Source organism: Triticum dicoccoides, chromosome 1B (genome assembly GCF_002162155.2).
Source record: "Triticum dicoccoides isolate Atlit2015 ecotype Zavitan chromosome 1B, WEW_v2.0, whole genome shotgun sequence".
NCBI lineage: Eukaryota > Viridiplantae > Streptophyta > Magnoliopsida > Poales > Poaceae > Triticum > Triticum dicoccoides.
The window spans coordinates 134,661,157-134,685,459 of NC_041381.1; the positions used below are offsets into that span (position 1 = coordinate 134,661,157).

General features: G+C 45.2%; 1 protein-coding gene across 1 annotated transcript; it reads left to right on the top strand.

Annotated features, from left to right (window-relative positions):
* Positions 1–21,361: 21,361 nt before the first annotated feature.
* On the top strand, positions 21,362–23,957 carry LOC119323520 (probable protein phosphatase 2C 47). Its single transcript, XM_037597200.1, has 4 exons — positions 21,362–21,724; positions 22,364–22,555; positions 22,730–22,965; positions 23,068–23,957. Exons 1-4 carry the CDS (start codon positions 21,572–21,574, stop codon positions 23,639–23,641), a joined length of 1,155 nt encoding a protein of 384 aa, XP_037453097.1. The 5' UTR covers positions 21,362–21,571; the 3' UTR covers positions 23,642–23,957.
* Positions 23,958–24,303: the final 346 nt, after the last annotated feature.

Below are 24,303 nucleotides of genomic sequence, written 5' to 3' on the forward strand. Positions count from 1 at the left end.
CCATTTTGCATCATGCTTTTATATCAATATTTATTGCATTATGGGCTGTTATTACACATTATATCTCAATACTTATGGCTATTCTCTCTTATTTTACAAGGTTTACCATGAAGAGGGAGAATGCCGACAACTGGAATTCTGGCTGGAAAAGGAGCAAACATTGGAAACCTATTCTGCACTGCTCCAAAAATCCTGAAACTCCACGAAACCTATTTCTGAAATTAATAAGAATTATTGAGCGGAAGAAATACACCAGGGGGCCCACACCCTGTCCATGAGGGTGGGGGCGCCCCCCCCCCTCTGGGCGTGCCCTTCTGTCTCCTGGGCCCCCTGGTGGCCCCCCGGTGTCCATCTTCTGCTATATGAGGGCTCTTACCCTGGAAAAAATTGTGGGCAAGCTTACGGGACAAAACTCCGCCGCCACAAGGCGGAACCTTGGCAGAACCAATCTAGGGCTCCGGTGGAGCTGTTCTGCCGGGGACACTTCCCTCCGAGAGGGGGAAATCATCACCATCATCATCACCAACTATCCTCTCATTGGGAGGGGGTCAATCTCCATCAACATCTTCACCAGCACCATCTCCTCTCAAAACCCTAGTTCATCTCTTGTATCCAAACCACAAATTGGTACCTGTGGGTTGCTAGTAGTGTTGATTACTCCTTGTAGTTGATGCTAATTGGTTTACTTGGTGGAAGATCATATGTTCAGATCCTTAATGCATATTATTACTCCTCTGATTATGAACATGAATATGCTTTGTGAGTAGTTCCGTTTGTTCCTGAGGACATGGCTGAAGTCTTGCTATTAGTAGTCATGTGAATTTGGTATTCGCTCAATATTTTGATGAGATGTATGTTGTCTTTTCCTCTAGTGGTGTTATGTGAACGTCAACTACATGACACTTCACCATTATTTGGGCCTAGAGGAAGGCATGGGGAAGTAATAAGTAGATGATGGGTTGCTAGAGTGACAGAAGCTTAAACCCTAGTTTATGCGTTGCTTCGTTAGGGGCTGATTTGGATCCATATGTTTAATGATGCGGTTAGGTTTACTTTAATACTTCTTTTGTAGTTGCGGACACTTGGAATAGGAGTTACTCATAAGTGGGATGCTTGTCCAAGTAAGGGCAATACCCAAGCACCGGTCCACCCACATATCAAATTATTAAAGTACCGAACACGAATCATATGAACGTGATGAAAACTAGCTTGATGATAATTCCCATGTGTCCTCGGGAGCTCCTTTCTCATTATTAGAAATTGTCCAAGCTTATCCTTTGCTACATAAAGGATTGGGCCACCTTGCTGCACTTTATTTACTTCATTTACTTGTTGCTCGTTACTATTTATCTTATCACAAAACTATCTATTACCCATAATTTCAGTGCTTGCAGAGAAAACCTTACTGAAAATTGCTTATCATTTCCTTCTGCTCCTTGTTGGGTTCGACACTCTTACTTATCGAAAGGACTATGATAGATCCCCTACACTTGTGGGTCATCAGGGGCCAAGGCTCGGAGCCCCCTGGCCCCAGTGTCGGCATCGGCAGCCAGAGCGGGCGGCGCGTTGTCCGCCATGAGGGCAAAGCGCGGTGTTGATGGAGAGCGGGTTGACGGAAGGGAGAGCTCTGGCGTACCCCTACCTGGCGCGCCAAATGTCGGATATCGGGTTCCGGCAAAACCCTTAAGGTTCGAACTCTGGGGTACGCACGAAGATCTTTCCCCTGCCGATCCACGTCCCAATGCCTCGCTAAGAATCTAAGCTACCCGATGAACAACACAAGGGACACAAGGTTTATACTGGTTCGGGCCACCGTTGTGGTGTAATACCCTAATCCAGTGTGTGGTGTTGTGGATTGCCTCAGGGGCTGATGATGAACAGTACAGAGGAAGAACAGCCTCGTGAGAGGTGTTCTTGGGCTGGTGCGATGCTCCACTTGTTGGAAATATGCCCTAGAGGCAATAATAAAAGTATTATTATATTTCATTGTTCATGATAATTGTCTTTTATTCATGCTATAACTGTATTATCCGGAAATCGTAATACACGTGTGAATACATAGACCTCAATATGTCCCTAGTGAGCCTCTAGTTGATTAGCTCGTTGTGATCAACAGATAGTCATGGTTTCCTGACTATGGACATTGGATGTCGTTGATAACGGGATCACATCATTAGGAGAATGATGTGATGGACAAGACCCAATCCTAAGCATAGCATAAAAGATCGTGTAGTTCGTTTTGCTAGAGCTTTGCAAGTGTCAAGTATCTCTTCCTTCGACCATGAGATCGTGTAACTCCCGGATACCGTAAGAGTGCCTTGGGTGTATCAAACGTCACAACGTAACTGGGTGACTATAAAGGTGCATTACAGGTATCTCCGAAAGTAGCTGTTGGGTTGACACGGATCGAGACTGGGATTTGTCACTCCGTATGACGGAGAGGTATCTCTGGGCCCACTCGGTAATGCATCATCATATTGAGCTCAATGTGACCAAGGTGTTGGACACGGGATCATGCATTATGGTACGAGTAAAGTGACTTGCCGGTAACGAGACTGAACAAGGTATTGGGATACCGACGATCGAGTCTCGGGCAAGTAACGTACCGATTGACAAAGGGAATTGCATACAAGGTTTGATCGAATCCTCGACATAGTGGTTCATCCGATGACAACATCGAGGAGCATGTGGGAGCCATCATGGGTATCCAGATTCCGCTGATGGTTATTGACTGAGAGCGTCTCGATCATGTCTGCATGTCTCCCGAACCCGTAGGGTCTACACACTTAAGGTTCGGTGACGCTAGGGTTATGAACATATGGATATGCAGAAACCCGAATGTTGTTCGGAGTCCCGGATGAGATCCCGGACGTCACGAGGAGTTCCGGAATGGTCCGGAGGTAAAGAATTATATATAGGAAGTGCTATTTCGGGCATCGGGACAAGTTTCGGGGTTATCGGTATTGTACCGGGACCACCGGAAGGGTCCCGGGGGTCCACCGGGTGGAGCCACCTGTCCGGGGGGGCCACATGGGCTGTAGGGGGTGCGCCTTGGCCATCATGGGCCAAGGGAACCAGCCCCTATAGGCCCATGCGCCTAGGGTTTCCCCCTAGGAGGAGTCCTAGTGGTGGAAGGCACCCCTAGGTGCCTTGGGGGGGAGGGAAACCTCCCCTAGGCCGCCGCCCCCCCTAGTAGATCTCATCTACTAGGGCCGGCGCCCCCCCCTTGGCACCCCTATATATAGTGGGGGAGAGGAGGGACTTCACACACCAGCCCCTGGCGCCTCCTCCTCCCCCCGTTACGTCTCTCCCTCGTAGTCTCGGCGAAGCCCTGCTGCTGTGACGCCCTGCATCCACCACCACGCCGTCGTGTTGCTGGATCTTCATCAACCTCTCCTTCCCCCTTGCTGGATCAAGAAGGAGGAGACGTCTCCCGTCCCGTACGTGTGTTGAACGCGGAGGTGCCGTCCGTTCGGCGCTGGTCATCGGTGATTTGGATCACGTCGAGTACGACTACATCATCACCTTGCAAGCTTCCGCACGCGATCTACAAGTGGTATGTAGATGCAAACTCTCTCCCTAGACTCGTTGCTTAGATGAACTCATAGATGGATCTTGGTGAAACCGTAGGAACAATTTTAATTTTCTGCAACGTTGCCCAACAGTGGCATCATGAGCTAGGTCTATGCGTAGTTCTCTTTGCACGAGTAGAACACAACTTTGTTGTGGGCGTGGATTTTGTCATCTTACTTGCCTCTACTAGTCTTTTCTTGCTCAACGGTATTGTGGGATGAAGCGGCCCGGACCAACCTTACACGTACTCTTACGTGAGACCGGTTCCACCGACTGACATGCACAAGTTGCATAAGGTGGCTGGCGGGTGTCTGTCTCTCCCACCTTAGTTGGAGCGGAATCGATGAACAGGGCCCTTATGAAGGGTAAATAGAAGTTGACAAGATCACGTTGTGGTGATTCGTAGGTAAGAAAACGTTCTTGCTAGAACCCAATTGCAGCCACGTAAAAGATGCAACAACAATTAGAGGACGTCTAACTTGTTTTTGCAGCGATTGATCATGTGATGTGATATGGCCAGAAGTTGTGATGAATGATGAATTGTGATGTATGAGATCATGTTCTTTGTAATAGGATTCACGACTTGCATGTCGATGAGTATGACAACCGGCAGGAGCCATAGGAGTTGTCATTATTTTTTGTATGACCTGCGTGTCATTGAATAACGTCATGTAAACTACTTTACTTTATTGCTAAACGTTAGTCATAGAAGTAGAAGTAGTCGTTGGCGTGACAACTTCATGAAGACACGATGATGGAGATCATGATGATGGAGATCATGGTGTCAAGCCGGTGACAAGATGATCATGGAGCCCCGAAGATGAAGATCAATGGAGCTATATGATATTGGCCATATCATGTCACAACTATATAATTGCATGTGATGTTTATTATGTTTTATGCATCTTGTTTACTTAGGACGATGGTAGTAAATAAGATGATCCCTTATAAAATTTCAAGAAGTGTTCTCCCCTAACTGTGCACCGTTGCTACAGTTCGTCGTTTCTAAGCACCACGTGATGATCGGGTGTGATGGACTCTTACGTTCACATACAACGGGTGTAAGACAGTTTTACACAGCGAAAACACTTAGGGTTAACTTGACGAGCCTAGCATGTGCAGACATGGCCTCGGAACACGGAGACCGAAAGGTCGAACACGAATCGTATAGAAGATACGATCAACATGAAAATGTTCACCGACGATGACTAGTCCGTCTCACGTGATGATCGGACACGGGCTAGTCGACTCGGATCGTGTAACACTTAGATGACTAAAGGGATGTCTAATCTAAGTGGGAGTTCATAATTTGATTAGAACTTTATTATCATGAACTTAGTCTAAAACCTTTGCAAATATGTCTTGTAGATCAATGGCCAACGCTAATGTCAACATGAACTTCAACGCGTTCCTAGAGAAAACCAAGCTGAAAGATGATGGCAGCAACTATACGGACTGGGTCCGGAACCTGAGGATCATCCTCATAGCTGCCAGGAAACAATATGTCCTAGAAGGACCGCTAGGTGACGCTCCCGTCCCAGAGAACCAAGACATTATGAATGCTTGGCAAACTCGCGCTGATGATTACTCCCTCGTTCAGTGCGGCATGCTTTACAGCTTAGAACCGGGGCTCCAAAAGCGTTTTGAGCATCACGGAGCATATGAGATGTTCGAAGAGCTGAAACTAGTTTTCCAAGCTCATGCCCGGGTCGAGAGATATGATGTCTCCAACAAGTTCTACAGTTGTAAGATGGAGGAGAACAGTTCTGTCAGTGAGCACATCCTGAAGATGTCTGGGTTGCACAACCGTATGACCCAGCTGAACATTAACCTCCCAGATGAGGCGGTCATTGACAGAATCCTCCAGTCGCTCCCACCAAGCTACAAGAGCTTTGTGATGAACTACAACATGCAGGGAATGGAAAAGACCATTCCTGAAGTGTTCTCGATGCTGAAGTCAGCAGAGGCTGAAATCAAGAAAGAACATCAAGTGTTGATGGTCAATAAGACCACTAAGTTCAAGAAGGGCAAGGGTAAGAAGAACTTCAAGAAGGACGGCAAAGATGTTGCCGCGCCTAGTAAGCCAGTTACCGGGAAGAAGTCAAAGAATGGACCCAAGCCTGAGACTGAGTGCTTTTATTGCAAGGGGAAGGGTCACTGGAAGCGGAACTGCCCCAAATACTTAGCGGATAAGAAGGCCGGCAACACCAAAGGTATATTTGATATACATGTGATTGATGTGTACCTTACCAGTAATCGTAGTAACTCCTGGGTATTTGATACCGGTGCCGTTGCTCATATTTGTAACTCACAGCAGGAGCTGCGGAATAAACGGAGACTGGCAAAGGACGAGGTGACGATGCGCGTCGGGAATGGTTCCAGAGTCGATGTGATCGCCGTCGGCACGCTGCCTCTACATTTACCTACGGGATTAGTTTTGAACCTCAATAATTGTTATTTAGTGCCAAGTTTGAGCATGAACATTGTATCTGGATCTCGTTTAATACAAGATGGCTACTCATTTAAGTCTGAGAATAATGGTTGTTCGATTTATATGAGAGATATGTTTTATGGTCATGCTCCGATGGTCAATGGTTTATTCTTAATGAATCTCGAGCGTAATATTACACATGTTCATAGTGTAGATACCAAAAGATTTAAAGTTGATAACGATAGTCCCACATACTTGTGGCACTGCCGCCTTGGTCACATTGGTGTCAAGCGCATGAAGAAGCTCCATGCCGATGGACTTTTAGAGTCTCTTGATTATGAATCGTTTGACACGTGCGAACCATGCCTCTTGGGCAAAATGACCAAGACTCCGTTCTCCGGAACAATGGAGCGAGCAACCAACTTGTTGGAAATCATACATACCGATGTGTGCGGTCCAATGAGCGTTGAGACTCGCGGAGGATATCGTTATGTTCTCACTCTCACAGATGACTTGAGTAGATATGGGTATGTCTACTTAATGAAACACAAGTCTGAGACCTTTGAAAAGTTCAAGGAATTTCAGAATGAGGTGGAGAATCAACGTGACCGAAAGATAAAATTCTTATGATCAGATCGTGGAGGAGAATACTTAAGTCACGAATTTGGTACACACTTAAAGAAATGTGGAATCGTTTCACAGCTCACGCCGCCTGGAACACCTCAGTGAAACGGTGTGTCCGAACGTCGTAATCGCACTCTATTGGCTATGGTGCGGTCTATGATGTCTCTTACCGATTTACCGCTATCATTTTGGGGATACGCTCTAGAGACAGCTACATTCACTTTAAATAGGGCACCGTCTAAATCCGTTGAGACAACACCGTATGAATTATGGTTTGGAAAGAAACCTAAGCTGTCGTTTCTAAAAGTTTGGGGATGCGAAGCTTATGTCAAGAAACTTCAACCTGAAAAGCTCGAACCCAAGTCGGAAAAATGCGTATTCATAGGATACCCTAAGGAAACTGTAGGGTATACCTTCTACTTAAGATCCGAAGGCAAGATCTTTGTTGCCAAGAACGGATGCTTTCTGGAAAAAGAGTTTCTCTCGAAAGAAGTAAGTGGGAGGAAAGTAGAACTCGATGAAGTACTACCTCTTGAGCGGGACAGCGACGCAGCACAGGAAACCGTTCCTGTGATGCCCACACCAACTGAAGAGGAAAACCATGATAATGATCAAGGTACTTCGGATCAAGTTACTGCAGAACTTCGTAGGTCCACAAGGACACGTTCCGCACCAGAGTGGTACGGCAACCCTGTCCTGGAAATCATGTTGTTAGACAACAATGAACCTTCGAACTATGAAGAAGCAATGGCGGGCCCGGATTCCAACAAATGGCTTGAAGCCATGAAATCCGAGATAGAATCCATGTATGAAAACAAAGTATGGACTTTGACAGACTTGCCCGATGATCGGCGAGCGATAGAAAACAAATGGATCTTTAAGAAGAAGACGGACGCGGATGGTAATGTTACCATCTATAAAGCTCGACTTGTCGCTAAGGGTTATCGACAGGTTCAAGGGATTGACTACGACGATACTTTCTCTCCCGTAGCGAAGCTAAAGTCCGTCCGAATCATGTTAGCAATTGCCGCATACTATGATTATGAGATATGGCAGATGGACGTCAAAACAGCATTCCTTAACGGGCATCTTAAGGAAGAACTGTATATGATGCAGCCGGAAGGTTTTGTCGATCCTCGGAACGCTAACAAAGTATGCAAGCTCCAGCGATCCATTTATGGACTGGTGCAAGCATCTCGGAGTTGGAACATTCGCTTTGATGAGATGATCAAAGCGTTTGGGTTTATGCAGACTTATGGAGAAGCCTGCGTTTACAAGAAAGTGAGTGGGAGCTCTGTAGCATTTCTCATATTATATGTAGATGACATACTCCTGATGGGAAATAATATAGAATTTCTGGACAGCATTAAGGCCTACTTGAATAAGTGTTTTTCAATGAAGGACCTTGGAGAAACTGCTTATATATTAGGCATCAAGATCTATAGAGATAGATCGAGACGCCTCATAGGTCTTTCACAAAGCACATACCTTGATAAGATTTTGAAGAGATTCAGAATGGATCAGTCCAAGAAGGGGTTCTTGCCTATGTTACAAGGTATGAGACTGAGCTCAGCTCAGTCACCGACCACGGCAAAAGATAAAGAAGAGATGAGTGTCATCCCCTATGCTTCAGCCATAGGATCTATTATGTATGCCATGCTGTGTACCAGACCCGATGTAAACCTTGCCGTAAGTTTGGTAGCAAGATACCAAAGTAATCCCGGCAAGGAACACTGGACAGCGGTCAAGAATATCCTGAAGTACCTGAAAAGGACAAAGGACATGTTTCTCGTTTATGGAGGAGACGAAGAGCTCGTCGTAAAGGGTTACGTCGACGCTAGCTTCGACTCAGATCTGGATGACTCTAAGTCACAAACCGGATACGTGTATATGTTGAATGGTGGAGCAGTAAGCTGGTGCAGCTGCAAGCAGAGTGTCGTGGCGGGATCTACGTGTGAAGCGGAGTACATGGCAGCCTCGGAGGCAGCACATGAAGCGATTTGGGTGAAGGAGTTCATCACCGACCTAGGAGTCATACCCAATGCGTCGGGGCCGATCAAACTCTTCTGTGACAACACTGGAGCTATTGCCCTCGCAAAGGAGCCCAGGTTTCACAAGAAGACCAGGCACATCAAGCGTCGTTTCAACTCCATCCATGAAAATGTTCAAGATGGAGACATAGAGATTTGCAAAGTGCACACGGATCTGAATGTCGCAGATCCGCTGACTAAACCTCTCTCGCGTGCAAAACATGATCAACACCAGAACTCTATGGGTGTTCGATTCATCACAATGTAACTAGATTGGTGACTCTAGTGCAAGTGGGAGACTGTTGGAAATATGCCCTAGAGGCAATAATAAAAGTATTATTATATTTCATTGTTCATGATAATTGTCATTTATTCATGCTATAACTGTATTATCCGGAAATCGTAATACACGTGTGAATACATAGACCTCAATATGTCCCTAGTGAGCCTCTAGTTGACTAGCTCGTTGTGATCAACAGATAGTCATGGTTTCCTGACTATGGACATTGGATGTCGTTGATAACGGGATCACATCATTAGGAGAATGATGTGATGGACAAGACCCAATCCTAAGCATAGCATAAAAGATCGTGTAGTTCGTTTTGCTAGAGCTTTGCAAGTGTCAAGTATCTCTTCCTTCGACCATGAGATCGTGTAACTCCCGGATACCGTAAGAGTGCCTTGGGTGTATCAAACGTCACAACGTAACTGGGTGACTATAAAGGTGCATTACAGGTATCTCCGAAAGTAGTTCTTGGGTTGACACGGATCGAGACTGGAATTTGTCACTCCGTATGACGGAGAGGTATCTCTGGGCCCACTCGGTAATGCATCATCATATTGAGCTCAATGTGACCAAGGTGTTGGACACGGGATCATGCATTACGGTACGAGTAAAGTGACTTGCCGGTAACGAGACTGAACAAGGTATTGGGATACCGACGATCGAGTCTCGGGCAAGTAACGTACCGATTGACAAAGGGAATTGCATACAAGGTTTGATCGAATCCTCGACATAGTGGTTCATCCGATGACAACATCGAGGAGCATGTGGGAGCCATCATGGGTATCCAGATCCCGCTGATGGTTATTGACTGAGAGCGTCTCGATCATGTCTGCATGTCTCCCGAACCCGTAGGGTCTACACACTTAAGGTTCGGTGACGCTAGGGTTATGAAGATATGGATATGCAGAAACCCGAATGTTGTTCGGAGTCCCGGATGAGATCCCGGACGTCACGAGGAGTTCCGGAATGGTCCGGAGGTAAAGAATTATATATAGGAAGTGCTATTTCGGGCATCGGGACAAGTTTCAGGGTTATCGGTATTGTACCGGGACCACCGGAAGGGTCCCGGGGGTCCACCGGGTGGGGCCACCTGTCCCGGGGGGCCACATGGGCTGTAGGGGGTGCGCCTTGGCCATCATGGGCCAAGGGCACCAGCCCCTATAGGCCCATGCGCCTAGGGTTTCCCCCTAGGAGGAGTCCTAGTGGTGGAAGGCACCCCTAGGTGCCTTGGGGGGGAGGGAAACCTCCCCTAGGCCGCCGCCCCCCCTAGTAGATCTCATCTACTAGGGCCGGCGCCCCCCCCCTTGGCACCCCTATATATAGTGGGGGAGAGGAGGGACTTCACACACCAGCCCCTGGCGCCTCCTCCTCCCCCCGTTACGTCTCTCCCTCGTAGTCTCGGCAAAGCCCTGCTGCTGTGATGCCCTGCATCCACCACCACGCCGTCGTGTTGCTGGATCTTCATCAACCTCTCCTTCCCCCTTGCTGGATCAAGAAGGAGGATACGTCTCCCGTCCTGTACGTGTGTTGAACGCGGAGGTGCCGTCCGTTCGGCGCTGGTCATCGGTGATTTGGATCACGTCGAGTACGACTACATCATCACCTTGCAAGCTTCCGCACGCGATCTACAAGTGGTATGTAGATGCAAACTCTCTCCCTAGACTCGTTGCTTAGATGAACTCATAGATGGATCTTGGTGAAACCGTAGGAAAAATTTTAATTTTCTGCAACGTTCCCCAACACCGCTTGGGTGGATCTCTCTAGGCTCTAGATGAAGGGACCCCCTCTCTGGTGGTGGCTATCTCTATATATAGAGGCCCTGGTCCTCTTCCCAAATATTGAGCGGGAAGGGAGCCAACAACGACCATTTTGAAGGGGAACATCTAGTACACGTTATCCTGACTAAAGTTGGTCTTCGGCTGCCAAAGGCACTGGCGATGACGCCGTCTTGGGCTCCACGGTGACCTCCGTCGTGCCGCTCTGTTGGTCTCGGTCTCGTTGCACCGAAATGGTAACCTTTGCTTGATTCCTCGGTACTCTGCGCCTGCGCTTGCCCCCTTTGCACCAAAGAGGAAACAAGGACACTACGCAGGCCGGCGCCCGCCTAGTCTCGATCGTCATGGCTTGCGTCACGAGCACCTCGCGAGGTACCCCTGCCTTGATCTCTCCGCCTCCTCGCGAGCCTGCCTGGTGAGGCCGTTCCTGAGGAAGCCTTGCGTCGTCCGCCCCGCAAGGCTTGGCCCTTCGCGAGGGTCTTGAGCTTGAGTTGATGAAGATGGGCCGTACTGGGCCACCACTTGAGCCACGCCGCAGGCCGCAGGCAGGCAAGTCTGGGGACCCCCGTTCCCAGAATGCCGACAGCAAGAAAGATCAATCTAGTAAGCCAAACCAAACTGATAATTCGAAGAGACTTGCAAAGATAACCAATCATACATAAAAGAATTCAGAGGAGATTCAAATATTTCTCATAGATAAACTTGATCATAAACCCACAATTCATCGGATCTCGGCAAACACACCGCAAAAAGCGTTACATTGAATAGATCTCCAAGAAGATCGAGGAGAACTTTGTATTGAGATTCAAAGAGAGAGAAGAAGCCATCTAGCTAATAACTATGGACCTAAAGGTCTGTGGGAAACTACTCACAACTCATCAGAGAGGCCTTGGAGATGATGTAGAGGCCCTCCATGGTCGATTCCCCCTCCGGCGAAGCGCCGGCGAAGGCTCCAAGATGGGATCTCGCGGATACAGAAGGTTGTGGCGGTGGAAATAGTTTTTCGTGGTGCTCCTGGATGTTTTCGGGGTACATGGATATATATAGGCGAAGGAGGTAGGTCAGGGGAGCCACGAGGGGGCCACAAGGGTGGGGGGCGCACCTACCCCCCTAGGGCGCGCCCTCCTGCCTCGTGGCTGCCTCGACTACTTCTTGACATCCACTCCAAGTCTCCTAGATTGCATTTGTTCCAAAAAGACCGCTCCTGAAGGTTTCATTCCGTTTGGACTTCGTTTGATATTCCTTTTCTTCGAAACACTGAAATAGGCAAAAAAACAATTTGGGTTGGGCCTCTGGTTAGTAGGTTAGTCCCAAAAATGATATAAAAGTGTAAAGTAAAGCCCATAAACATACAAAACGGGTAATATAATAGCATGAAACAATCAAAAATTATAGATACGTTGGAGACGTATCAAGCATCCCCAAGCTTAATTCCTGCTCGTCCTCAAGTAGGTAAATGATAAAAACAGAATTTTTGATGTGGAATGCTACCTAGCATATTTCTCAATGTAATTTTCTTTATTGTGGCATGAATGTTCAGATCCAAATGATTCAAGATAAAAGTTCATAAAACATAAAAATAGTAATACTTCGAGCATACTAACAAGTACTCATGTCTTATCGAAATAGCATAGCCAAAGAAAGCTCATCCCTACAAAATCATATAATAGGTCATGCTTCATTTTCATCACACAAAGTACTCCCATCATGCACAACCCCGGTTTAAGCCAAGCAATGGGTTCATACTTTTTAACGTGCTTCAGCTTTTTCAACTCTCACGCAATACATGAGCGCAAGCCATGGACATAGCACTATATGTGGAACAGGGTGGTGGTGACAAAAAGGGAGAAGATAGTCTCACATCAACTAGGCGTATCAAGGGGCTATGGAGTTGCCCATTAATAGATATCAATGTGAGTGGGTAGGGATTGCTATGCAATGGATGCACTTAGAGCTATAAATATATGAAAGCTCAACAAAAGAAACTAAGTGGGTGTGCATCCAACTCGCTTGCTCACAAAGACCTAGGGCATTTTTGAGGAATCCCATCATTGGAATATACAAGCCAGGTTCTATAATGAAAAATTCCCACTAGTATATGAAAGTGACAACATAGGAGACTCTCTATCATGAAGATCATGGTGCTAATTTGAAGCACAAGTGTGGAAAAAAGATAGTAACATTGTCCCTTCTTTCTTTTATCTCATTTTTTTATTTGTGGGCTTCTTTGGCCTCTTTTTTTATTATTATTTGGGCTTATAAAGTCCGAAGTATCATCCCGACTTGTGGGGGAATCATAGTCTTCATCATCCTTTCCTCACTTGGGACAATGCTCTAATAATGAAGATCATCACACTTTTATTGATTTACAACTCAAGAGTTACAACTCAATACTTAGAACAAAATATGACTCAACGTGAATGCCTCCTACAGTGTACCAGGATATGTAATGAACCAAGAGTGACATGTATGAAAAATTATGGAGGTGGCCTTGCCACAAATACGATGTCAACTACATGATCATGCAAAGAGCAATATGACAATGATGGAGCGTGTCATAGTAAACGGAACGGTGGAAAGTTGCATGGCAATATATCTCGGAATGGCTATGGAAATGCCATAATAGATAGGTATGGTGGTTGTTTTGAGGAAGGTAAATGGTGGGTGCATGATACCGGCGAAAGTTGTGCGGCATAATAAAGGCTAGCAATGGTGGAAGGGTGAGAGTGTGTATAATCCATGGACTCACATTAGTCATAAAGAACTCATATACTTATTGCAAAAGTTTACTTGCCCTCGAAGAAAAGTACTACTACGCATGCTCCTATGGGAAGGGTTGGTAGGAGTTAACCATCGCGCGATCCCGACCACCACACATAAGGAAGACAATTAAAAGAGCACCCCATGCAACAAATTTGTCACATAACTTTTACCATACGTGTATGCTAGGGACTTGCCAACCTTAACACAAGTATTTCTCAATTTCATAATTACCCAACTAGCATGAATCTAACATCACCACCTTTATATCTCAAAACAATTATCAAGCATCAAACTGATCATAGTGTTTAATGCACTTTATATGATAGTTTTTATTATACCCAACTTGGATGCTCATCATTCTAGGACCAATTTTATAACCATAGCAAATACCGTGCTGTTCAAAAATACTCTCAAAATGATATAAGTGAAGCATGAGAGATCAATAATTTCTACAAAATTAAGCCACCGCTGTGCTCTAAAAAGATATAAGTGAAGCACTTGACCAAAGGTTGTCTAGCTCAAAAGATATAAGTGAAGCACATAGAGTATTCTAATAAATTCCAAATCATGTGTGTTTCTCCCAAAGGGTGTGTACAGCAAGGATGATTGTGGTAAACTAAAAAGCGAAGACTCACATCATACAAGACGCTCTAAGCAAAACACATATCATGTGGCGAATAAAAATATAGCTCCAAGTAAAGTTATTGATAGACGAAGACGAAAGAGGGGATGCCTTTCGGGGCATCCCCAAGCTTAGGCTTTTGGTTGTCCTTGAATTATTTTGGGGTTCCATGGGCATCCCCAAGATTAGGCTCTTGCCACTCCTTATTCCATAGTCCATCAAATCTTTACCCAAAACTTGAAAACTTCACAACACAAAACTCAACAGGAAATCTCATGAGCTCCGTTAGTGTAAGAAAGAAAAACCACCACATAAGGTACTGTAATGAACTCATTCTTTATTTATATTGGTGTTAAATCTACTGTATTCCAACTTCTCTATGGTTCATACCCCCCCCCCCCGATACTAGCCATAGATGCATCAAAATAAGCAAACAACACACGAAAAACAGAATCTGTAAAAAACAGAACAGTCTCTAGCAATCTGTAACTTTCGAATACTTCTGGAACTCTAAAACTCCTACCAAAATAGGAAGTCCTAGGCAATTTTTCTATTGATCTACTTAAAAAATAATCAACTAAAAATCATGTTTCTGTGACTTATTAAAATTATTCTCGTGCGTGCAAAAGTTTCTGTTTTTCAGCGGAATCAAATTAACTATCACCCAAGATGATCCTATAGGTTCTACTTAGCACAAACACTAATTAAAACATAAAACCACATCTAAACATAATCTAGATGAATTATTCATTGAATAACAGCAAGGAAAAATATTGGGTTGTCTCCCAACAAGCGCTTTTCTTTAAAGCCTTTTTAGCTAGGCATTGAGATTTCAATGATGCTCACATGAAAGACAAGAATTGAAGCATAAAGAGAGCATCATAAAACATGTGAGAAACACACTTAAGTCTAACATACTTCCTATGCACAGGTTTTTTATAAGCAAACAAATTATCAAGGCAAGCAAAAACTAGCATATGCAAGGAAGAAGACGATAGCAATCTCAACATGAAGAGAGGTAATTTAGTAACATGAAAATTTCTACAACCATATTTTCCTCTATCATAATAATTACATGTAGAATCATAAGCAAATTCAACAAAATAGCTATCACATAACATATTCTCAACACGATCCACATGCATGCAAAGTTGACACTCTTCCAAAATAGTGGGACTAACATTAACTAAAGTCATGACCTCTCCAAACCAACTTTTATCAATAATACCGTAAGATTGAACATACTCCAAATATGTGGGATCTAAAGTTGACACTCTTCCAAACCAACTTTCAATATTATTGCAAACACTATTATCAATCTCATATTCATCATGGGGCTTAAATAAATTTTCAAGATTATAAGAAGAATCACCCCAATCATGATCATTGCAACAAGTAGTAGACATAGCAAAACTAGCATCCCCAAGCTTAGGGTTTTGCATATTTTTAGCACAACTAACATCAAGAGAATTTATAGTAAAATCATTGCAATCATGATTTTTATTCAAGGAGTTATCGTAAATATCTTCATAAATTTGTTCATCATAATTTTTAGATTCACGAATTTCGAGCAAAGCTTTATAAAGATAATCTAGTGCACAAAACTCACTAGCAATTGGTTCATCATAATTGGATCTCTTAAAAAGATTAGCAAGCGGATGAGGATCCATAGATCTTAGGTTCTCTGTTTAGCAATAAATAAACAACTATTCCAACCAAATGAGCAAACGAGCCAAGTAAGACATCAAGGCAAACGAAAATACGAACGGGAAAGAGAGGGCGAATAAAACGGCAAGGATGAAGTGGGGGAGAGGGAAACGAGAGGCAAATGGCAAATAATGTAACGCAAGGGAGATGAGTTTGTGATAAGTACTTGGTATGTCTTGACTTGTGAGAAGACCTCCCCGGCAACGGCGCCAGAAATCCTTCTTGCTACCTCTTGAGCACTGCGTTGGTTTTCCCTTGAAGAGGAAAGGGTGATGCAGCAAAGTAGCGTAAGTATTTCCCTCAATTTTTGAGAACCAAAGTATCAATCCAGTAGGAGGCACCTCAAAAGTTCCTCGTACCTACACAAACAAACAAGAACCTCGCAACCAACGCGATAAAGGGGTTGTCAATCCCTTCACGGTAACTTGCAAAAGTCAGATCTGATAGAGATAATAAGATAAGATAAATTCTTTTGGTATTTTTATGATATAGATTGGAAAGTAAAGATGCAAATAAAAGTAGATGGGAAACTTATATGATAAAAGATAGACCCGGGGGCTATAGGTTTCACTAGTGGCTTCTCTCAAGATAGCATAAGTATTACGGTGGGTGAACAAATTACTGTCGAGCAATTGATAGAAAAGTGCATAGTTCTGAGAATATCTAGGCATGATCATGTATATAGGCATCACGTCCGTGACAAGTAGACCGACTCCTGCCTGCATCTACTACTATTACTCCACACATCAACCGACTCCTGCCTGCATCTAGAGTATTAAGTTCATGAAGAACAGAGTAAGGCATTAAGTAAGATGACATGATGTAGAGGGATAAACTCAAGCAATATGATATAAACCCCATCTTTTTATCCTTGATGGCAATAATACAATACATGCCTTGTTGCCCCTGTTGTCACTGGGAAAGGACACCGCAAGATTGAACCCAAAGCTAATCACTTCTCCCATTGCAAGAAAGATCAATCTAGTAGGCCAAACCAAACTTATAATTCAAAGAGACTTGCAAAGATAACCAATCATACATAAAAGAATTCAGAGGGGATTCAAATATTTCTCATAGATAAACTTGATCATAAACCCACAATTCATCGGATCTCGACAAACACACCGCAAAAAGAGTTACATCGAATAGATCTCCAAGAATATCAAGGAGAACTTTGTATTGAGATTCAAAGAGAGAGAAGAAGCCATCTAGCTAATAACTATGGACCCGAAGGTCTGTGGTAAACTACTCAGAACTCATCGAAGAGGCCTTGGAGATGGTGTAGAGGCCCTCCGTGGTCGATTCCCCCTCCGGCGGAGCGCCGACGAAGGCTCCAAGATGGGATCTCGCGGATATAGAAGGTTGCGGCAGTGGAAATAGTTTTTCGTGGTGCTCCTGGATGTTTTGGGGTACGTAGATATATATAGGTGAAGGAAGTAGGTCAGGGGAGCCACGAGGGGCCCACGACGGTGGGGGGGTGCGCCCAACCCCCTAGGGCACGCCCTCCTGCCTCGTGGCCGCCTCGGCTGCTTCTTGACGTCCACTCCAAGTCTCCTGGATTGCGTTTGTTCCAAAAGATCGCTCCCGAAGGTTTCATTCCATTTGGACTCCGTTTGATATTCCTTTTCTTCGAAACACTGAAATAGGCAAAAAAAAACAATTCGGGCTGGGCCTCCGGTTAGTAGGTTAGTCCCAAAAATGATATAAAAGTGTAAGTAAAGCCCATAAACATCCAAAACGGGTAATATAATAGCATGGAACAATCAAAAATTATAGATACGTTGGAGGCGTATCACCAAGCTATAGAGGACACATTGGTAACACACATGTAAGCAGCGGCTGGGTGACATAGATGTTGCAGAATCAGAAGCACATACACCTTGATCTTCTCAGTTGTGTGCCGAGGATGTGTGGCTTCAGAGTTGTTCCGGACATAGTTTTTAGGCCTCCCAGTTGTGCCAAAAGGTCACCGCCAAAACTGTGTGATCATGATCCGAAGAACGAGCTAGGAAATCAAACAACCACAATTTAGGGGAGAAGAAATCATAGCACCTGAGCCTACTACCATAAGTATCTTTGATTGCATCCAAAACATCTCTAGCGTACGGGAAAAATATATAGGAGAGCATGTTCAACTGGTCGGGCACAAAAGCAACATTGCTCAGATGTAGATACTGGCGACGTAAAAATTGAGCTCCAGTTGGTAAACAATCACGAGCAAAACACCACAAGACAATCTTCATTTTATCAGGAACCTTGACCGCCTATATGGATTTCTATTGCTTCTCTTCGGTAGCTAGGTCCAAACACTGGCCCTACCCATTCTTACTATGAACCAACATAAAACTTCTAGTGCGAGCCATATTGTACGCCGACCGAACTGAATAGTCGCCAAAGTTCATCTATGGCCACCTAACACAATCCTCGCCATGATGGTTGATGAGAATTATCAATATTGCAGAGGCGACCTCATCATTGAAGAAAGCATGTGATAGTCTCAACATTCCATGTACTACTGTACTGACCAATCAAGCAATGTACCTTAGCATCTGCAGGAATAGGAGAAATTGGTTGAAGAGCACCCTAAGGAATAGATGGGATCCAATGGTCAGAAAGAATGTGAACTTGTTTGCCATCACCAATCCCCCATTGCACACTATTAAGCTCTTACACACCATGTTTGAGCAGCTAACGACCAACAAGGATGCTATGCCATGTAGCAGAAACAGATCTTGGAGCCTGAGCATTCCAAAAGTCAGTGTTAGGGAAATATCGCCCCTTAAGCACACGAGCACATAATAATGGAGTTTCTTTTTACCATCTTCTTTGCCCCACCATTCGTCAACAATAATCTGCCTAAATTTCTCATAAATCCCCTTGGAAAGCTGGAAACAACTCATGATGTAGGTCGGGATCGCCTGTATGATAGATTTTAACAATGTTTCTTTTCCATCAGAGAGACAGGCCGACCAGACCATCCATGAATACATCGCCAAGCCCAATCAGGTAGGAATTTCAGCATGCTAGTTGGAGACTTGCCCACCTCTGTAGGCATGCCTAGACAAGTATCACTGAAGGACTCATTAGAAATCCCCAACCCAAACTTCACTCTCTATTTAACACTCTTTGGACAACTATGGCCAAAAACCAAAGAAGACTTGTTCTTATTAATCAACTGACCGGAACCAGAACAATAGAGGTCGAGAGTAGACTCCAAGGCATCCGCACTACGCATATCGCTTCTTAAACAGAAACTGCAGTCATCGGCAAACAAGAGATGTGAGATGGGTGGACCGGAGTGACCGTTCGTAATACCATGTAGTACGTCAGAATTCTCCTTCTGTGGTAACAAACTTGACAGACCTTCAATGCATAGAAGAAACATGTAGGGGTTGATCAGATCACCCTGGCGGATACCTCTTGACGGCACAACAGTTTCAGTGAACTCTTCATTGACCCCGATAGCATAACGAACATTGGTAACACACCACATTACTGAGCTGATCCATGCAGGGGCAGAACCAAGTTTTGACAGGCAGCCATGAAGATAATTCCACTCAACACGATCATATGCTTTCATCGTATCAATCTTCATGGCAAAGAACGGTTGCTTAGCCTGTTGTTTTCTGATAGTATGTACAGACTCATGAACAATGAGATCATTGTTTGTAATCGATCTGCGAGAGACAAAAGCACTTTGAAATTTAGGAATGACGACAGGTAAAAGCAACTTCAAACAATTAGTCAAAAACTTAGAGGCAATCTTGTAAAGAACGCTGCAAAGGCTAATAGACCAAAAATTCTTGAGCTGTTTGGGTCTTGCAACTTTCGGAATGAGAACAATAACTTAATCACAAAAACCATCAGGAGTACGTCTCCCTTCCAAAAATCTCCTGACGGCTTGATAAATCTCCTCTCCCAAAAAATCCCAGTGTGTCTAGTAGAAGAGGGCCGGGAAACCATCCGGGTAGGAGCTTTAGTGGGTCTCATCTAAAAAGGTGCAGCCTTCATCTCCTCCTTGGTATAAGGTTTACATAAGTCATCATTCATCACATCAGTAACTTTGTGAGGGATAACATCAAGAAGAGTATCTACAGCATCGCTAGGTTCAGAAGTAAATATATGCTCAAAAAACTTATGCACCAGCATTAAGGATATCTTTGTTTTGCAGGATTTCAAAAATATTGAAATACGGAAAACATAGGAATTGGTATCATGTCTTTCTGTATCATATAGAATTACAAAACTATGCACTATATCCCAAAAGTTACTAAGGATTCCAATCGTGCGAATCAAATGATCATTGTAGGGAAAATTCATAAGGACCCAAACCCTCCAGAAGTCCTACGAGATCCTTTGAATCAAAGGAGCTTTAACTGGTTTAAAGGGAGAACACAATCATGAAGTGTGTAAACCAACGCATTCACTGCAACCCATGTTGTCCCTAGCGCTCTATCAAACATCTTAAAGCAAGGGTAACCCCCTCCACGAGGGCAAAGTCGATGACGATGTTCAGTAGGAGGCCATCGTCATCACCGGCTATCATGGGAATCAATTTTACTCGGTAAACATTTCGAATGTTCACACTATATTCAAATGAAGTGGCAGATGCGACAACAACATCACCACAATTGAAGAAGAAGGTTTGGCGGTGAGGCAGGGATCTGTCACGCGTACGGTGAGGGTGGTGAGGAGAGATATGTGTCAAATGAGGGAGTTACTAAGAATAAATGAACAAACGACCGAAGAGAATGGAAGATGCCGTGGAAGCAAATGTAGGAAGACATTATTTGTCGTTTTGATGTCTGAATTCAACTTCGTGTAGTATTTATGCCACGTTGCTTGTCAAATAAAACACTCAACCTTACGTACTCCCTCCGTAAACTAATATAGGAGCGTTTAGATCACTACTTTAGTGATCTAAACACTCTTATATTAATTTACAGAGGGAGTAGAATTTATGTTGCAGCTCAAGGAAACGACAATCCCACTTCGGTTTAGTTGCAGCTGCTAAATTTGTATGCGACAAAATAGTCATAATAATAAAAATCATTAATAGCCAAATGAAATAACAGAAACAACTAATACATAAAACAAGACTATCGTGCCAAACGTGACCTTAAGCCACAAAAGGCATCTTCCACGCACATAATCGATGTCAAATCTGTGCACGACAATCTTTCCTAACACAAAGGCATTGCAAATTTCATGTTGCTTCTCTACAGCAGAATCTTTCCTACACAAAATCATTGCAAATTTCATGCTGCTTCTCTACATCAGAGTCAAATATGAAGACACCTGCCTGCCATATCACCAAATTTCATGTTGCTCTATTCACTTTTGTTAACTCCAACACCCAAATCAGAAAGAGAGAGAGGGGGAGAGGCGAAATGAATCATGTGCTGAGGTCGGCATCCACGTGTCCGTGCATCAGCCGCGTGCACCCCCACCGCCACGCACCGGTCGCCCGCCCGCCCACTCACCGGTCGCCGCCGGTCCCCCTCCACACAGGGGCAAGCAAGTAGCACGGGATAAAAGCCAACCACCCTCGTCCTCTCTACCCATTTCTTCTTCCCCCCCTGCCCAGATCAAGAAACCGTGTCCTAGAATCCACCGAGATCGCTGGAAAGGCGACATCCTCCGGAGACTCTCTCGCTCCCCTCGTCGGCACGGATCGAGCGGTTGTTTTTGTTGGAAGATTTCTCCTTTCTTTTCCTTCTGGTCGCTGGCCGGAGAGACAGCGTGTCCTGGTGCCCGGAGATGGTGGCCGAGGCGGAGGTGATGCATCAGCAGCCGGCGCCGGTTCTGGAGGTGCAGTACCGCGCGTGTGTCGCCAAGGGGGTCGGGATGTCGGCGGTCGCCGTGCCGGAGGTGGGGGTGGAGGTCGAGGTCGCCGTCGAGCTGCCTCGCATGGTGAGTTCCGCCGCTAAGACTCCTCCCTCTCTTTGCTCCTATGCTAGTTCTGAGACCGTATATCGCTAAAGAGATCGGGGAATTTTATCAACGGATCAGCTGTAGCTGCTGTATGCTTTCTTGTCTGTTCTTTAGAACAGATTTGAGGACGCAGTCAGCTCAAAATTCCATGTATTGTTGTGAATGAATTATTATGGCCATACTATTCTTGAAGTTGGCTTATACAGTAGTACTGGTTAGGGAAGTTTGGTTTCTCTTCCTCTTGCAAGGAATGGTTATCTGCTCGTGGATGCAAAAGTCTGACACCCTTTCATAGAAAAAGTAGCTCCCTTTTAGGTGGTTGTAGGCCACAGAGAAGGTGGGTGCTCTAATTATTGGAGCCATTTGTGTAGTGTGTAGAGTTGTTGAATCGTAGCATATGTGCTTTTGCAAAGTGCTGTTTGTTCTCAATCAAGTCAGAAAATATCAGGTTTTTGCTGCAAATATGTGTAGTCTGACGAAACGATTGAGACCATTTTGGTACACAAGTAGTCCCGGCTTTTAATCATGTTGTTTAGCAGGCTATGGGGAAAAGCTTATCTTGTTTGTATTTGTTTCGAATGCAAGAAACAAGGTGGTAATGTTTCACGTTTGGTATAGGGATTAGCGAACACCGATGGTGCGACGAGCGTGTCCGCTGAAACACTACAGTTTGTGCCCAACATTCGGTCTGGAAGCTTTGCTGATATCGGACCTAGGAGGTACATGGAAGATGAACACATCCGGATAGATGATCTTTCAGCTCATCTTGGCTCGCTGTTGGTGTGCCCACTACCTAGTGCCTTCTATGGGGTAAGTCAGCAAGTGATTATTGTATATTGCTTGCTGCATTTTAGCATATATGGTTCTATAACCAAAGCATTTTTGATGCTTCATTTTGAGCCAATAAAGTCCATCCTTTGTCAAAAAATATAACCACACAACTGTGCCTAAATGGATTGTCTTGTTTCCTCTGCTTGTATGTAGGTGTTTGATGGCCATGGGGGTCCTGATGCTGCAGCCTACATGAAAAGACATGCCATGAGGTTCTTGTTTGAGGATAGAGAGTTCCCACAAGCATTGCAAGTGGATGATATATTCCTTCAATCCGTTGAGGAATGTATTCGCAGCGCGTTCCTGCAAGCCGATCTTGCGCTGGCTGATAATCTAGACATCAGCCGCTCCTCCGGAACTACAGCACTCGCAGCATTAATCTTTGGGAGGTAAGATGTGCTTTACTAGAAGCAGTCTCAAGTCTGTAGAACTGATCTCAATTTTCTTGCTTCAGCGTGCATGCTCAGTCGAGTGTCTGACCTGACTTGCAGGCAACTGTTGGTTGCGAACACCGGCGACTGCCGAGCGGTCCTTTGCCGGAGAGGCATAGCGATGGAGATGTCCCGAGACCACAGGGCAAACTACGCCGAGGAGTGCGAGAGGGTGGCCGCCTCCGGCGGGTACATCGAGGACGGGTACCTCAACGGGGTGCTCTCGGTGACGCGTGCCCTGGGCGACTGGGACATGAAGATGCCCGACTGCTCCACGTCGCCCCTCATCGCGGAGCCCGAGTTCCAGCAGGCGACGCTGAGCGAGGACGACGAGTTCCTCATCATGGGGTGCGACGGGATCTGGGACGTGATGACGAGCCAGCACGCGGTGAGCGTGGTCCGGCGGGGCCTGCGGCAGCACGACGACCCCGAGCGGTGCGCGCGGGAGCTCGTCATGGAGGCGAAGCGGCTCGAGACGGCCGACAACCTCACCGTCATCGTGGTGTGCTTCGGGTCGGAGCTCGGCTCCCCGCCGCCGCCCCCCGCTGCGGCGGCGGCGAGGCCGAGGAGCTGCAAGGGCCTGTCGGCGGAGGCCCTGTGCAACCTGAGGAGCTGGCTGGAGACTGACCGCTAGCTCTAGCTTGCTTGAGATGCCTGCTCTGCTGCTCCCTACCTAGTGCTGCTGGTCGGTTCGTTCCCACGCTGTAAATATGCTGACATCGGTCGAGGAATCGTAACTACCACTTCCCTTTTAGTTCCCTACCATTTTTTCAGGCGGTAGCCCGGCAGTTTTGTAGGGGCATTCTCTCATTGTTTCCTGTTCCTTTTCTCTCTCTGTTGCTGTTATTGCTCACGCCATTGCTGTTGTACATAGTACATGGTACATCCGTTGCGCCCACGGATGGACCTGCTCTGCTATTGAACGGAAATATCCGGTGGGTTCTGGTCAACTCGATTCAGAGAAGTGTGAGTGTTATTTAACGCGGCGTCTGTTGCCACGTACGGTTCGACAAAAATAAAATTAATCGTTTTTTTCACAAAATGAAAAAGAGAAATAAAATTAACTCATTATGAAAAAGTAGGATCGATGCTTCGTCCATAGCCAGGGATCATAGGTGGTCAAGAAATCTGAATGCAATTTAAGAAATCTGAATGTAATTTTTATTATGTCTAGTATTTTTTGTACTATCATGATTGATCGAGTAGATTGAAAGGTTTTTCTCGTAGAAAACACCAAAAAGACTAGGGTCATAGAGTAGCAGGTGCCGTGGTGAATGAAGCCAAAGAAGACTTAGC